Here is a 16,490-nt window from a genome sequence, read left to right on the forward strand (position 1 = left end):
CGCAGGCGTGCCCGCAAGCCCGGCGGCAGCCATCGCCCGTCGCTCGCGCCTCGGATTCGGGAATCCGCGTCCTCGCTGACGCCAGCGCCGACACGAGGACCCAGCGATGTCCGAAGACTTTGTCCGAAGAAGGTAGAGAAGGCAGAGAGGGGTGCGGAGCTGTGCGGACACGACGCTCCAGCACCGTCCTCTGTACTACAGTGTCAGACAACGGGAGATGTCACGGCGTAAGAGCTTCCGATGGCACTCTGGTCCAGCCGTGATTGGCACAACACAAGGTGGAGGGCGAGCTCCTCCACCTGGTCCGGCTCCATGTTTTGCATCAGCGACTCCCAATCGTCGTTGGTGCCGGATCCATCACCGGACGTTGTGCTGCCGCTGCCGCCCACCATGGATTGTAAGGGAACGAGATGGAGAGAGGAGGAGACGAAGAGAAATGAAGTGGACAATGAGCTTTGACTCCGGTCTAGGGTTCGTCTGGATTGGGATAAATGCGAGGTCGAGATTGGTTAGGGTGAACCGGTCCGACATGATAGACGTGTCTGAGTATGTGCGTGCCTCCACATACCCATTTTGAATTTAGGCTTGGTTTGAGGGGTGCCGGTCAATTTAGACGACTGCGATCGATTTGAAGAGATCAAACTGTATCATGATTTTGTGACCGGGCTTTGAGTGGGTGGTGTCGTCGGCTCGGTCAGTTTGGGGCGCGGGGTTGTAGTTCGTCTCAGTCTGTGTAAGCACCCTCTAACACACAACGATCGTAAATTATGGGCAGCATGCACATGTGACATGTACTACCCCGGCAGATCAATGATGGTACATTGAAGAAAACGAGAGTGAAACTTGCACCAATGGACCCCATCTCATCTCAGGTAATAAAAAAAGTTACTAAGCTGGATAAGACAAAGAAAAAAATTCCAAAATCTTTACCACCGTCGAAGGAAAGAAATGGAAAACCCAATCACGAGATCAACCCCAGGAAGCCGGTGGCAGGTCCCTCTCCCATGGCCCACGTGGTTCACTCCCGGCCAAACGGCTACCTCCCTTTCCGTCCCCTCCTCATGCTCTCGCCCCGCCCAGCCGAATCAAACCTCAGCCGTCCGATCCGGCATCCCACGGCTGGCTCCCACCGACCGTTGCCCCACTCGAAGCGCTCGCACGTCAGAGCCGACTCACACCCCGACCCGACCGTTGGGCTCGCCGTTTTCGAAACCGGAGACGGAATCGAGGGGAATAAATAACGCCCCGCCGGCGACCACCTCTGCCATCGCTCAGATCCTCCTCCCGGTCCCCGAGGCCCCAATCGATTGCTCAATCCTTCCTCTCCACCGCCCCACCTTCAGATTCTGAGATCTCGCTATAATTTCGACCACCCTTCTTTCCCCTTTCTTTGAGCGCGAGGAATCGGCTTGAGCTGCTCAGCGCCCTGCTTGCTGCTGGTTCTTGAGCTGGGCTTCCTGCTTCTTTGATCGTTTGGCATTTTGAGCTGATTTGGAGGAGGCGGAGGTGATTCGGTGGAGGGATGTCGCGGCGGCTGTCGTTGCCGGCGAGCTCGCCGGTGACGGTGACCGTGTCGCCGACGAGAGGGAATGGTGCTGGCGGCGGGAGCCCCGGGGATGGGGTCGTGCGGAGGGGGTCCGGGCTCACCAGCCCCGTGCCCAGGCACTCCATCGGCTCCTCCACCGCCACGCTGCAGGTCTCGCCGGTGCGCCGGAGCGGGGGGAGCCGGTACGCGTCGAGGGACGGCGCCGACGCGAGCGCCGAGTTCGTGCACTACACCGTGCACATCCCGCCCACGCCGGACAGGAACACGGCGTCCGCGTCCACGGACGCGCCCGCGGCCGAGGAGGAGGGGGAGGTGCTGCCGCAGAGGAGCTACGTCTCCGGCACCATCTTCACCGGCGGCCTCAACTGCGCCACGCGCGCCCACGTGCTCAGCAACTCCGCCGACGGCGCCCGGCCGGCCGCCTCCGTCAACATGTCCTGCAAGATGCGCGGCTGCGATATGCCGGCGTTCCTCAACGCCGGCCGCGGCGGCCACCCGCCCTGTGACTGCGGCTTCATGATCTGCGAGGAGTGCTACATGGACTGCGTCGCGGCCACCGGCAACTGCCCGGGCTGCAAGGAGGCGTACTCCGCGGGCAGCGACACCGACGACTCCGTCGACGAGGACGACGACGACGCCATCTCCTCGTCGGAGGAGAGGGACCAGATGCCCATGACATCCGTGTCCAAGCGCTTCTCCATGGTTCACTCCATCAAGATGCCCATGCCCAGCTGCAACGGCAACGGCGGCGGCAAGCCGGCCGACTTCGACCACGCCCGGTGGCTCTTCGAGACCAAGGGCACCTACGGGTACGGCAACGCCCTATGGCCCAAGAACGAGCACGGCGGCGGCAGCACCGCTGGAGCCACCACCGGATTCGTCGGCATCGAGGAGCCGCCCAACTTCGGTGCCCGCTGCCGCCGGCCACTGACGAGGAAGACCAGCGTCTCTCAGGCCATCCTCAGCCCATACAGGTACCAATTCTTCCTGTAAAAACAATTGATTTTGGCTCCCTCGCACTCGCACGCTTGCAGCTGCTTAACTTGTCGCTTCTTCCTCTGCTCTGTGCAGGATGCTGATCGCGATCCGGCTGGTGGCGCTGGGGTTCTTCCTGGCGTGGCGCATCCGGCACCCCAATCCGGACGCCATGTGGCTGTGGGTGCTGTCGGTGACGTGCGAGGTGTGGTTCGCCTTCTCATGGCTGCTCGACAGCCTCCCCAAGCTCTGCCCCGTCAACCGCTCCTGCGACCTCGACGTCCTCGCCGACCGCTTCGAGTTGCCCACCGCCCGCAACCCCAAGGGCCGCTCCGACCTCCCCGGCATCGACGTTTTCGTCTCCACCGCTGACCCGGAGAAGGAGCCGCCGCTTGTCACCGCAAACACCATCCTCTCCATCCTCGCCGCCGACTACCCGGTCGAGAAGCTCGCCTGCTACCTCTCCGACGACGGCGGCGCGCTCCTCACCTTCGAAGCGCTCGCCGAGACCGCCAGCTTCGCGCGCACGTGGGTGCCGTTCTGCCGGAAGCACGGCGTCGAGCCGCGCTGCCCGGAGTCATACTTCGGCCAGAAGCGGGATTTCCTCAAGAACAAGGTGCGGCTGGACTTCGTCCGCGAGAGGAGGAAGGTGAAGCGGGAGTACGACGAGTTCAAGGTGCGGGTCAACTCGCTGACGGAGGCCATCCGCCGGCGCTCCGACGCGTACAATGCCGGCGAGGAGCTGCGAGCAAGAAGGCGCCTGCAAGAGGAGGCCGTGGCTGCCGGTGGTGCGCTGGGAGCAGCTCCGTTGGCAGAGACTGGGGCAGTGAAGGCGACATGGATGTCTGACGGCTCCCAGTGGCCCGGCACTTGGCTCACCGGTGCGACGGATCACGCGCGCGGCGACCACGCTGGCATCATTCAGGTGATTTATCGATCAAATCCATACTTGTTGCAGCTGACACAAATCCTTTCAAAATGCTTGTTCAATCGATTCGAAATGCTCATGTATCTTCTCCAATTAATTGATGAACGCGCAGGCAATGCTTGCGCCACCGACGTCGGAGCCAGTCCTTGGCGGTGAGCCGGCAGAGTCCGGTGCGCTGATCGACACGACGGGCGTGGACATCCGGCTGCCGATGCTGGTGTACGTTTCGCGCGAGAAGAGGCCCGGGTACGACCACAACAAGAAGGCCGGCGCCATGAACACGCTGGTCAGGACGAGCGCCATCATGTCGAACGGGCCCTTCATCCTCAACCTGGACTGCGACCACTACGTGCACAACTCGGCGGCGCTCCGCGAAGGGATGTGCTACATGCTCGACCGCGGCGGCGACCGCGTCTGCTACGTGCAGTTCCCGCAGCGGTTCGAGGGCATCGACCCCAACGACCGGTACGCCAACCACAACCTCGTCTTCTTCGACGTCGCCATGCGCGCCATGGACGGGCTGCAGGGCCCCATGTACGTCGGCACGGGCTGCATCTTCCGCCGCACCGCTCTGTATGGGTTCAGCCCGCCGCGCGCCACCGAGCACCACGGCTGGCTCGGGAGGAAGAAGATCAAGCTGTTCCTGAGGAAGCCCACCATGGGGAAGAAGACGGACAGGGAGAGCGAGCACGAGTCTATGCTGCCGCCGATCGAGGACGACGACCACAACCAGCTCGGCGACATCGAGTCATCGGCGCTGATGCCGAAGCGGTTCGGCAGCTCGGCCACGTTCGTGTCGTCGATCCCCGTGGCAGAGTACCAGGGGAGGCTCCTGCAGGACATGCCGGGGGTGCACCAGGGCCGTCCAGCCGGTGCTCTCGCCGTGCCCCGCGAGCCGCTCGACGCGGCCACCGTCGGCGAGGCCATCAGCGTGATCTCGTGCTTCTACGAGGAGAAGACGGAGTGGGGGCGGCGCATCGGGTGGATCTACGGGTCGGTGACGGAGGACGTGGTGACCGGGTACCGGATGCACAACCGCGGCTGGCGGTCGGTGTACTGCGTGACCCGCCGCGACGCGTTCCGAGGTACCGCGCCCATCAACCTCACCGACCGGCTCCACCAGGTGCTCCGGTGGGCGACGGGGTCCGTGGAGATCTTCTTCTCCCGCAACAACGCATTGTTCGCCACCCGGCGGATGAAGCTGCTGCAGCGCGTGGCCTACTTCAACGTGGGCATGTACCCGTTCACCTCCATGTTCCTCATCGTCTACTGCGTGCTCCCCGCCGTCTCCCTCTTCACCGGCAAGTTCATCGTGCAGCACCTGAGCGCCACGTTCCTCGTCTTCCTGCTCATCATCACCATCACGCTGTGCCTGCTGGCGCTGCTGGAGATCAAGTGGTCCGGGATCACGCTGCACGAGTGGTGGCGCAACGAGCAGTTCTGGGTGATCGGGGGCACCAGCGCGCACCCGGCGGCAGTGCTGCAGGGCCTCCTCAAGGTGATCGCCGGCGTGGACATCTCCTTCACGCTCACGTCTAAGCCCGGCGGCGCGGACGACGGCGAGGAGGACACGTTCGCGGAGCTGTACGAGGTGCGGTGGAGCTTCCTGATGGTGCCCCCCGTGACCATCATGATGCTGAACGCGGTGGCGCTGGCGGTGGGGACGGCGAGGACGCTGTACAGCGAGTTCCCGCAGTGGAGCAAGCTGCTGGGCGGCGCCTTCTTCAGCTTCTGGGTGCTGTGCCACCTCTACCCCTTCGCCAAGGGGCTCCTGGGGCGCCGCGGCCGCGTGCCCACCATCGTCTTCGTCTGGTCCGGCCTCATCTGCATGATCGTGTCGCTGCTCTGGGTCTACATCAGCCCGCCTGCCGGTGCCAGGCCGGGCATCGGCGGCTTCAGCTTCCCGTAGTGGTGGCAGTTACCAAGTTCATCTGAAGAAGCTCGCATGAAGGAGCGCTTGCTTCATGGAGTTCAGTTATTGTTAGTAGCTGTTTGATGGTGGATTCCTAGGTAGCTGAGCTCAACTGCTGATTTATCAAGATATTAAGACATGTTGTTCTAACTATTGTAACTGTATACTGTGATTGGGGGTGTACTGTCAGTGTCATGACATTGTTATTCATCTGTGTCAGTGAGCTAGAAATACTTGGAGTTCAGGTATTGTTGAACCATAATACTCTTGTCACATTTCCGGTGATTCAGAGCCATTGTGAACAACTTTGGTCACTTGTGAATTCTCAGAGTGATTCAGAGCCATTGTGAACAACTTTGGCCAAGCGGATATGACCATATTCACGCAGAGCGGATGTGAGCAACTTTGTTCACTTATGAATTTGACACCCTGCGGTGTATACAAACAATGTCTTGCCTGAATTTGGCACAATGCGGTGTATACAACTAAAAAACTCAGAAGGTGTCACAAAACCAAATTGCTCGAATATTTATCTTTATTAATGCTTGAAGCAACTTTCACACGAACAATTTACTATGTTGACCAGTCAGTAATTTACTGCCATGCTGTGATGTTGTTGTCTAATACAGAGCTGCCACCTAGGGACGAGACTTGCCTGCTCCCCCGGCGTGTGCCCATCTGTGCTCCCACGTACGTGGCTTGATTTAATTGGAATAAAATAAGACCCGGTCCCACCCCCTTAAAATCAGGGGGGAGGGGGAGGGAGATGATTAGATTCGAAAGGAAAGAAGAAAAAAGACAACCGTAGGATGAAGTGGGAGCACGGATAGGAGCATGAAAAGGGAGCAGGCAAGCCGGATCCGCCACCTAGGACCTAGGAGGATGGTGCGAGACTGCCAGAGTGTCCTGAATGTGGGATTTTGGTCGTATCGGTGACCTTTCTCCCCGTGAATGGCGTACAACTCTTGTCGCAACTCGATTTTGCCTGCTTTTGCGAGCATGGTCGTCAACTTGCATGGAATCTCATGTTATGACCGTGCATATGCTTGGTTCACGAAAAGTGGAGGTGACAACACATGCGTACTTGATTTGATGGTGCTTTTGAAGTATCTGGTCTCGAGCTCCGAGGAGAAACCCTAGGCCTGGCCCTAGTTGGTCATATCAGACAATGACGACGTTCTCTTCATCGTTACCTTGTTCAAGGCGTTGTTTGGAGCTTGTTTTAACATGATCTTTAGGCCATGGTCTGTTGCGGTGCAGCAACCAAGCAAAAAAAATTACATTACCAGGAGCCCAAGCTTTCCAGATGATTGATTTGAACCCAACTGCAAGCGGGGCTTGGTTGAATTGGTAGTGCTATGCAGAGCGGGCAGTATAGGAGTTGCTGCCTCCGGCCATCCATCTGATTTGATCCGGAGTTTGAGCTGAAATCACAACATCTGAAGTCTGAATTTTTTGCCGAAGCTGCAGAAAGTCGTTGGCGATCTCGAAGGTGTTGTCGTGTTGTATGTCTCAAATCCATTCGTCATTAACTAGGACCGATACCACCATTCTGTTCTTTCTTCTGGTGTGGTTGAAGAGGGCCGGGAAAACAGAGCAGAGGGGGGCCGGTCCAAGCCAGGAGCACTTCCAAAAACTCGTTGACTGACCGTTGCCGATGGTGATCTCGATGGCCTCAGCAAACAACTCTTGATCTCTAGGATTAGTAGAGAGAGGGAATGCCATCCACGGCCGTTGTGGCAGCTGCGGCAGCTGCCAGGACAGCCAAAACCAGTGGAGACTAAGAGCAGTGCTGAAGCGCTACAAGTCTGGGATGACCAGCCCCCCTTGTCTATCGGCGAACAGACTGAATTCCATGCCAATTTGCATTTACCACCGGCCAGCGAGTCCTCCTGTGCCCAAAGGAAATGGCGACATGTCTTATTGATCTCTTTTAGAATCATCTTCGGCACCCAGAGCACCGTGAGGGCGAAGGTGGGTAGCGCAGAGAGAACTGCATGCACCAGCGCCCATACATGCGCGCCTGCTAGATTCATCAATTTGCCCTTCCATCCAGCAAGGCGAGCTCGGATATGATCAATGATGAGTTGGAATTGAACTAAACACAGTCTTCTTGGGGAGATGGGCAGACCCAGATACGTTGTCGGAAAAGCAGTCATCTACCCCTTGAACTCCTACAACACATCCGACAATGGCACATTCTCGCAATTTATTGGGACGACCGTTGATTTGTCTTGATTTAGCTTCAATCATGTTGCTTGCCCGAAGGAGATGAGTAAGTTGAGCAAGTTGTCCACCTCCTCCTTGACTGGATTTGCAAAGATAACTACATCATCAGCATAAAGACTAATCCTCAAGCTCATTCCGCACCCTGGTAGGGGGGCAAGCACACCACGAGCACTAGCAACCTCCAACAGGCGATGAAGCAGGTCAATCGCCATGGTGAAGAGCAAGGGGGGGAGGGAGTCGCCTTGTCTCAACCCTTTGCCATGCTCGAAGGAGGGCCCAGAGATTCCATTCAATAGGCATGACGAAGAAGCAGAGTAAAATAACAATGCCATCCAATCCCTCCATTTCGAAGGAAAGCCCATATGCTGCATGAGATCGAGCATATATTCCCAGGAGACGGAGTCGAATGCTTTGGCAGTGTCCAGCTTGAAAAACAAGGCACTTTTCTTCTGACGATGCAACATTTTGACACAGCTTTGCACGTATAGATAGCTATCGTGAATGCATTTACCCTTCTGAAATGCATTCTGCGCTAGAGAGATGATGTTGTTCAGAGCAGCATCCAGTCTGGTCGAGAGGACCTTGGAGATGATTTCGCCATAGAGTGAATTAGGTTGATCGGTTTGTAATGACCCGGCTCGCTCGCACCATCTTTCTTAGGTAGAAGGGTGATGAGCGCCTTGTTGATCTCACAGAAATTCTGCCCTGCAAGCTGATAGAATTTATGAAACACAGCCATGATCTCCTCTTGGATGATTGGCCAGCAGGATTTGTAGATTTGTCCTGTGAAACCATCTCGGCCCAGTGCTTTTTCGGAGGGGAGGCGACGATCGTAGCCCAAACTTCAACTATGTAGAAGGGTGACAAAAGGCCCTGATCATCAATCACTGGGATATTGAGAGCGTCCCAGTTGAGTGATTTCTCCCTGCGTTCCTGCTGACCAATCCCAGTGGCAAAGTGCTCATACATGGCCTTTTCTTTCTCTGCATGATCGGAGACCTCTCTGTTGTCCACTCTCAACGAGTGGATGAAGTTTTTCCTCCGTTGGGCTCTTGATGACCCACAAGTATAGGGGATCTATCGTAGTCATTTCGATAAGTAAGAGTGTCGAACCCAACGAGGAGCAGAAGGAAATGATAAGCGGTTTCCAGCAAGGTATTCTTTGCAAGTACTGAAATAAGTGGTATCAAATAGTTTTGTGATAGGATAATTTGTAACGAGCAACAAGTAACAAAAGTAAATAAAGTGCAGCAAGGTGGCCCAATCATTTTTGTAGCAAAGGACAAGCCTGGAAAAACTCTTATATAGAGAAAAGCGCTCCCGAGGACACATGGGAATATCGTCAAGCTAGTTTTCATCACGCTCATATGATTCGCGTTCGGTACTTTGATAATTTGGTATATGCGTGGACCGGTGCTTGGGTACTGCCCTTACTTGGACAAGCATCCCACTTATGATTAACCTCTATTGCAAGCATCCACAACTACAACAAAAGTATTAAGGTAAATCTAACCATAGTGTCGTGGAATTGTCACGGCAGATGTCCTCTTGCAAGGACTTGATCGTGGAGCCATCGCAACTAGGAAGCTTAAAGGGGTTAATCGGGACAAAGGACACGCGAGGTTTATACTAGTTCAGCCCCTTACGGTGAAGGAAGGCCTACGTCTAGTTGGGTTGGAATTGCTTGAGGTTTCGATGACCAGGGAGCGAGATACGCTATGCCCGGTTCTCGATCTCTTGTTTCTTCTGTCCCTAAGCCGCCAGCGGGTCATCCCCTTATATACACGGGTCGACGCCCTACGGCTTACAGAGTCCCGGTCGGCTCATAAACAGTGTCCGGCTCGGTGACTAGTTATTTCTACCTTACAATACAAGTCGCGCCCTCATGGCGGTTTATCACCATGGGCCCTAAATCGTCTGTGGGCCTTTAGACCCTTTATTGAACCGCCATCCTCACATCTTGATCTTGGGCTTCAGATGGGCTTTTCTTTGCGTAACCCGGCCCCTCCTGGGCAGCTTACGTAAATAATTATATCCCCAACATTAGGCCCCAGATTGATTTGAACCGGTTCATGTCAATCTTTAAAAACCTTATAAACTAGCCCTTAGTCTTCTGTTTTGCGCGGAAATTCTAACCCGCCGTGACGTCATCATCCAGATCCGGGTCAAATCTCTGTGACATCATCTTCAATAAAATTCATATTTTAATCTGTCATATCCTCCAACGAATCTTTGCCTTTACTAACCATCCCGAGAATCGAGGTGTCGGGGCCGCTGGATAATGATGCTTTGGTCTCCTCGTTTCTTGCACCGTCTTGGTCGGCCCCTCCTTATAAATAGATGCGACCTAGGCCTTCTCCATTTCCTTCAGTCGTCTTCCTCCTCACACTTCTTCCTTTGCTGCTCAAGCTCCGCAGCCGCCGCCGTCGAACTCCTCGTCTTCACCGACTCAGGCCGCTGCATCACCCTGATTCCGACCAGAAAACGACGGCGACCCTCCGCAGCTCTTCCGCATCTGTGAGTTCCTCTTTTCCCCTTTCTTAGATCTGTCTTGAAATCGTCTTGAGTTCGTCGGTGTTCATCACCGCCCGACGCAGACCTCCATTAATTTCACCTCCAATGCCTTTGTTTAGATTATAGAAACAACATAGAACTGCTGCGGAAAATATTCATGCTTATCATGTATAAGAACAGATCTCATTTCCCTTGTTTTGGAAACCCTCCGCGAGTATATGAACTTCTCTGTACTGTTTTTAGGTCTAGAAATATTTTCTTTCTCAGAACCTCGTTTGATCCAAAATAATGATTGCAACTTGTGAAACCTGTTTGTTCCACACTTAACCAAAAAACCGCATCTGTTGACTCTGCTTTAGCCATAATAATTCATGTGACCGGTTTAAAATAATACCGGTTGTCAGCACCGCTTGCTTATGGCGACTTAAGAAAACCTTAATCATCTTTAGTACCTACAGATGCTAATCATTATCACATAGTTACCTGTATGTCATTAGGCCCCTTCTTAAGCTGCCATCTCAGATAACCCAATAATGCTTATTCTCCGGGTTATAATGAACCGGAAAATTTCCTTTATCTTGTTGTAGGCTTCAATTTACCCAATGGCACCCAAAGCTGTTAAGCCTCCGATTACCTGTAACTGGGCCCCATCCATTGTTACAGAGAGCAAACTGTCCGAGTTTGTAAAGTCTGGCCATCTGCCCAAGAAGGATGTCATGTCTTATCGCGCTCCTGACCCGTCTGAAGAGAAACCTCAACCCAAGGAAGGGGAGGTGATCATTTTCACCGATCACATGAGTCGGGGATTTGCTCCTCCCGGTTCAAAATTCTTTAGAGACGTTTTGCACTTCTTTGACTTAAGACCTCAAGACATCGGGCCCAATTCGGTGTCAAATATCTGCAACTTTCAAGTTTTCTGTGAGGTCTACCTTGGAGAAGAACCCAGCCTACTTTAGTTTAGGGAGTTGTTCTATTTGAACCGGCAGAATGAACGTGCCAACGGACCCAGTCTAGAACTTGGTGGCATCTCGATTCAGCGACGAAGAGACTGCCTTTTCCCTTATGCTGAACTACCGAGTCATCCAAAGGACTGGAACCAAACGTGGTTCTACTGCCAGGACACTTCTCCGGCTGGTGAAAACCCGCTGCCCGGCTTCCGTGCATTGCGTCTTGAACCTACTCACCCGCTGCCGGATAAGTTGACAGCTACTGAACGTCTGCCACTCACCCCCAAAATCAAGAAGATAAAAGCTCTTTTAGGGAACGACTTAGATGGCATTGACCTGGTCCGAGTTTGGGTTGCTTGGAGAATAATTCCGTTAAGCCGCCGCCCCGGCTTAATGTATAATTATTCAGGCGAGAAAGATGACCCTCAGCGTCATAGCCCTGACAACTTACCATATGACGTAGTGGAAGCCACAACTCAGTCCTTGTTGAAGGAGGGCACAGTGAATAGTAACGCCTTCGGCTTACTACCTTTTTGCCAGAAGAACCCGGCCCCTGCAGTAAGTTTCCAGCCGTCGGGTTATTATTATCTCTTTTTTTATCATGTTAGGCTGTATTCTTACGCATAACCCGTTATAACCTTTTACAGGCAAATGATAACTTCTGGAAAACCCAATATGATCATGAGGCAGCCAAGAAAGCCAGGGCGGCCAAGAGAGCCGAAAAGAAAACCACCAAGCCCACCACCTCAAGGAAGAGGAAGCCAAGCGCCTCTGAGCTGTTTCAGCTTGATGATACTGATGATAATGAGGAAGAGGTAACCTTTGAATTTCCCTTTCTCCTTTATCACTACCTTACTGATACTAACCTTCTTTCAGGAAGACACGGGCAACAGCCAACCCGTCGAGGAAGAGGTAATTATAATCTCCTCCGACTCCGAGCTTCAGCCGCGTCAGAAAATTCGAAGAGTAACCCGGAAAGTAAGATTTTCACATCCTTTGGCTTACCAAGATCCTGACTTTCTTTTGAAGCGACAGATTTATGAGAGCCGGAGGCAGACCCGGACCAGCAAAGACGCGGAACTCTCCTCCGGCTTACCTGATGTGACCAGGAAACGCCAGGCTGAGGTTACCTCCGATTCACACCTTCTTTTTCCTTTGGCGGGTTTCATTCATTATCCTCTCAATTCTTCTGACTCCAATTATCAGGATATTTCACCTTCCTCCGGTGAGTCTATGCAGTCCAACATGCCAGCCTTCAAAACTGCTCCCGGGTAATATAAACTTGTTGTACCTTATGCCTTTATTTTACTCATACTTTTCGTATTTAACCTGTCTACTTTTTCCGCAGTGTGCAAGTAAAGCCCAGCAAAAGGGCAAAAAAGAATAAGCCGCCCCAAGAGCCGGTTGTGACTGAACCAGAGCTGGGCACAGCTGCTCCTGATGCCCCTGCTCACGAGCCGCCGCCTCAACCATCTCATGACGCTCCTATATCTTCCTCTGACCCGCCTACTGAGCAAATCTTCAACAAGTCTGGTAACCCGGAGGCTCCTAGCCCCGCCAAAGCAAGTGATCCGGAAGTTGAGATCCTCAAAACTCAGTTTGTTGAACCGGCACAGCCATCTGTACTTGCCAAGTGTTCTAAAGAGGAGTTGGTAGAACGCCGAAAGGCCAAGCTGGACGTCACTGACTATACTCATTTGAGTATCGGAGAGATCGTCTCCGGCTATATCAATCAAGTACATAGCAGCCGTGACCTGGAAATTGACATGGTGAAGCAGATACAGCAGAAATCTGAGGTATGACTTATGCTAGCTTTCTTTAACCATACTTACTGTACCAGCCCCCAAGTCTATTGCTTATAAGTAAATATGCTGTAGACTTTTGAAAATTGCCTAGCACTGCTTATCCGGCTTAGGAAAAAGACTTTTAACCCGGTAACACTTGCGATACACATTAGCCCCCAAGTGCTAAACATCTTTGCTTGCAAAGTGTTTGGGACTTTAATTTCCATGAACCGGAGTAGTAATTGAAAATTCTTCAGGATACATTAGCCCCCAAGTGCCAAATACCTTTGCTTGCAAAGTGCTTGGGACTTAACACTATTTACCGTAATCTTGAGTGTTATCTGGTGCAATGCAGGTCATGATAAGTCAATTTGAATCGGAAATTGTTGACCTGAAGAACCGCGTGGCAGCCCAGGAGACTGAAACTCAAAAGGCTAACTCCAAATTTGAATTCAGCGTCTCTGAACAAGAGAAGCTGAAGCAAAATTTTGAATCGGAGAAGAAAATTTGGGCTGATGAAAAGGCCGCACTGGTGACCCGGGCCGAGACAGCAGAGGCATCGCTGGCGGAAGCAACGGCCGAACTGTCCGACTTAAAGCGCCAGATATCTCGAATGGTCTCAGCAATCTTTGGTGAGTGACTTACTCAAATCTTAAACACTGCAAAACTCCTTGAATGACCATTTCGGTTGTTTCCTCTGACTCACCTTATGCTTAATAACGCAGGCCCCAGGAGCACAAATCTCAAGCAGAACATGGTGATCAAGCTGAAGGCGGTTTATACTCTGGTGGAACAGCTCTACACCGGGTCACAACGTGCCCTGGCCGTTGTGTCTTTATCAAATGATGTTCCCTATCTCCTGCAAGATGTGCTGAAGCGGCTTGCTGTGCTACCTCAGCGGATCCAAGAGTTAAGACGAGCATCTGCAAGAGCCGGAGCTATAGCCGCATTGAGCCGGGCCAAGGCGTGGCTTCCAGAACTAGACCCTGCTGATATTGCTCTTGGGTATCCAAGTTTAAAGGAAGATGGCACCGTGTTTAATGATAAAGATTTCACCGCCTGTGTGAAAGATATACGTCCGGTGGCTACTCTTATTGGGAACGACACTGACCTCTCCAAGTGTCAGCCGGGTTATGACAAGGAGAATCGGAGAATCCCCACGCCGCATTATGACGACGTCAGCTTGATCCCTCCAACCCGTAAGCACACCTTTGCTCCTGAAGTCGACCCAACCGGTTTAATAGATGATGAAGCTGAGTTTGAGGCCTTGAGTGGCATTGACTGGGCCTCATCATCCTTCCAGGACAAAGCAGCCGGCGGAGAGGCGGAGAAGGATAACCCGGAGGCTTCAAATCAACCCCAAGAGTAGATTATCAGGCGCCACCTGCTTATGTAGTTGTAGAAAAACAATGCCGCATCATTCAGACTCGGAGAGTCTTGTAATAGAGTAAAAAATACCTTGAGTTTTGCTATGCCTTTGCGTATGCTTATGGCCTTTAGTACTTGCATAAGCTGCCGTCACTATATACTTTATATGAATCTGTTATGCCCTTTGCAGAAATACCTTGCATTGCCCTGTAGTGCTTACAGCTGTTTTTCCGGCTTATATAAACCAACCCCTGAGGGTAAACTTAACTCCTGAAAATTGGCACATACAAGTTCACCTGGTTCTTAACAACCTGATGTAACTAATATTAATTCTGGAAGATTGTAATGTATTCCATTGTACCTTCAAGAGGGTCACAAGATATCTAATGTTGGCACTTGTAAAATATGATGAACAAAATTCAAGGGTTTCTGATTCGAATACGATCAGTGACCCGTTCCAAAGGGGTTGAGCTAAGATTCGGATACGATCTGTTAGCCCCCAGTGGCTGTGGCGATGCCGATCAAGTGGGTATCGACAGCTATGTTCTCTTTGGTTCGAATACGACCTATGTTTGAACAGGAAGCCCCCAAGTGACCATAAGAGTTGTTTAATGACGCTGATTCGAATACGATCCACGTCAGACCCAAAAGGAGTTAAGCTATGATTCAGATATGATCAAGAAGCCCCCAAGTGGGTTTGGCAGTATGCCGATCAAGTGGGTATCGACAGCTATGTTCTCTTTGGTTCGAATACGACCTATGTTTGAACAGGAAGCCCCCAAGTGATCACGGCTAGATTCAGATATGATCATAAGCCGGACCAAAGGAAAGCCGGATTCAGATATGATCCGCTTCTCCTTGGTCATCTCCACCACCTGACAAGGAAAACACATAAACCTTTTTGGGAGTGGAAAAAAGGACAGAGGTCCTGCTTTATTGCTTTATATAATATACATAGTATAAGTATATACACATTAGAGCCGACGGCTCAAGTATAATAAGGCCGAAGATGAGCGATATTCCACGGCCGACGGGTCTCCTCCTCCGACTTACGTGAGTCTTTGTGTTCCCGAACGTCGATAAGGTAGTATGATCCATTGTTCAGATTCTTGCTGACCACAAAGGGTCCTTCCCAAGGAGGGGATAGCTTGTGCATGTTAGATTGATCCTGGATGAATCGGAGCACTAAGTCGCCTTCCTGAAAGGTTCTGGACTTAACCCGGCGGCTGTGGTAGCGGCGCAGGTCTTGCTGGTAAATCGCCGAACGGGCTATTGCCAAGTCTCGCTCTTCATCCAACAGGTCAAGTGCATCTTGCCGAGCTTTTTCATTGTCTTCCTCAACATAAGCCGCCACACGGGGTGAATCGTGACGGATGTCACTTGGCAGGACCGCCTCTGCTCCATACACCATAAAGAAAGGCGTGTAACCCGTAGATCTATTAGGTGTAGTATTGATGCTCCAGAGTACAGAAGGTAACTCCTCCACCCAACAACCCGGCGTCCGCTGTAAGGGGACCAAGAGCCGGGGCTTGATACCCTTCAAGATTTCTTGATTGGCTCGTTCTGCTTGACCATTTGATTGAGGGTGAGCTACAGCTGAAACGTCAAGCCGAATATGCTCTCGTTGACAGAACTCTTCCATAGCTCCTTTGGAAAGGTTAGTACCATTATCAGTTATGATGCTGTGTGGAAAACCAAAGCGAAAAATCACCTTTTTCATAAACTGGACTGCTGTGGCTGCATCACACTTACTCACTGGCTCCGCCTCCACCCACTTTGTGAACTTGTCAACCGCCACCAAGAGGTGAGTCTTTTTATCCTTAGATCTTTTGAAAGGCCCGACCATATCAAGCCCCCAGACTGCAAATGGCCAGGTAATTGGAATCATCCTCAATTCTTGAGCCGGCACATGGGCTCGTCGTGAGAATTTCTGACATCCGTCACATTTACTGACCAGGTCTTCTGCATCAGCATGAGCTGTCAGCCAATAAAACCCATGACGGAAAGCTTTGGCCACAAGAGATTTTGAGCCGGCGTGATGACCACAATCGCCTTCATGAATCTCACGAAGGATCTCCTGACCCTCTGCAGGTGACACGCAACGTTGAATCGCGCCAGTGACGCTGTAATGATGTAACTCGCCATTGACAATTGTCATGGACTTAGACCGCCGGACGATCTGTCTTGCCAAGGTCTCGTCTTCAGGCAACTCTCCCCGGGTCATGTAAGCCAAATAAGGCACTGTCCAATCCGGGATAACGTGGATAGCCGCCACCAGCTGTGCCTC

General features: G+C 52.5%; 1 protein-coding gene across 1 annotated transcript; it reads left to right on the plus strand.

Annotated features, from left to right (window-relative positions):
• Nucleotides 1-1,239: 1,239 nt before the first annotated feature.
• Nucleotides 1,240-5,623, plus strand: LOC123102592 (cellulose synthase-like protein D4). The gene is made up of 3 exons (XM_044523994.1): nucleotides 1,240-2,520; nucleotides 2,618-3,446; nucleotides 3,562-5,623. The coding sequence occupies exons 1-3, from the start codon at nucleotides 1,523-1,525 to the stop codon at nucleotides 5,356-5,358; spliced, it is 3,624 nt and encodes a 1,207-aa protein (XP_044379929.1). The 5' UTR covers nucleotides 1,240-1,522; the 3' UTR covers nucleotides 5,359-5,623.
• Nucleotides 5,624-16,490: the final 10,867 nt, after the last annotated feature.

The sequence above is a fragment of the Triticum aestivum genome, chromosome 5A (genome assembly GCF_018294505.1).
Source record: "Triticum aestivum cultivar Chinese Spring chromosome 5A, IWGSC CS RefSeq v2.1, whole genome shotgun sequence".
In the NCBI taxonomy this organism is placed as follows: domain Eukaryota; kingdom Viridiplantae; phylum Streptophyta; class Magnoliopsida; order Poales; family Poaceae; genus Triticum; species Triticum aestivum.

Bases quoted from the DNA above. Each gene is read 5' to 3' on its own strand.
- LOC123102592 (XM_044523994.1), top strand. From the start codon at position 1,523: ATGTCGCGGCGGCTGTCGTTGCCGGCGAGCTCGCCGGTGACGGTGACC. The intron at 2,521-2,617 runs GTACCAATTCTT...TGCTCTGTGCAG, and splicing joins GCCATCCTCAGCCCATACAG to GATGCTGATCGCGATCCGGC. The intron at 3,447-3,561 runs GTGATTTATCGA...ATGAACGCGCAG, and splicing joins ACCACGCTGGCATCATTCAG to GCAATGCTTGCGCCACCGAC.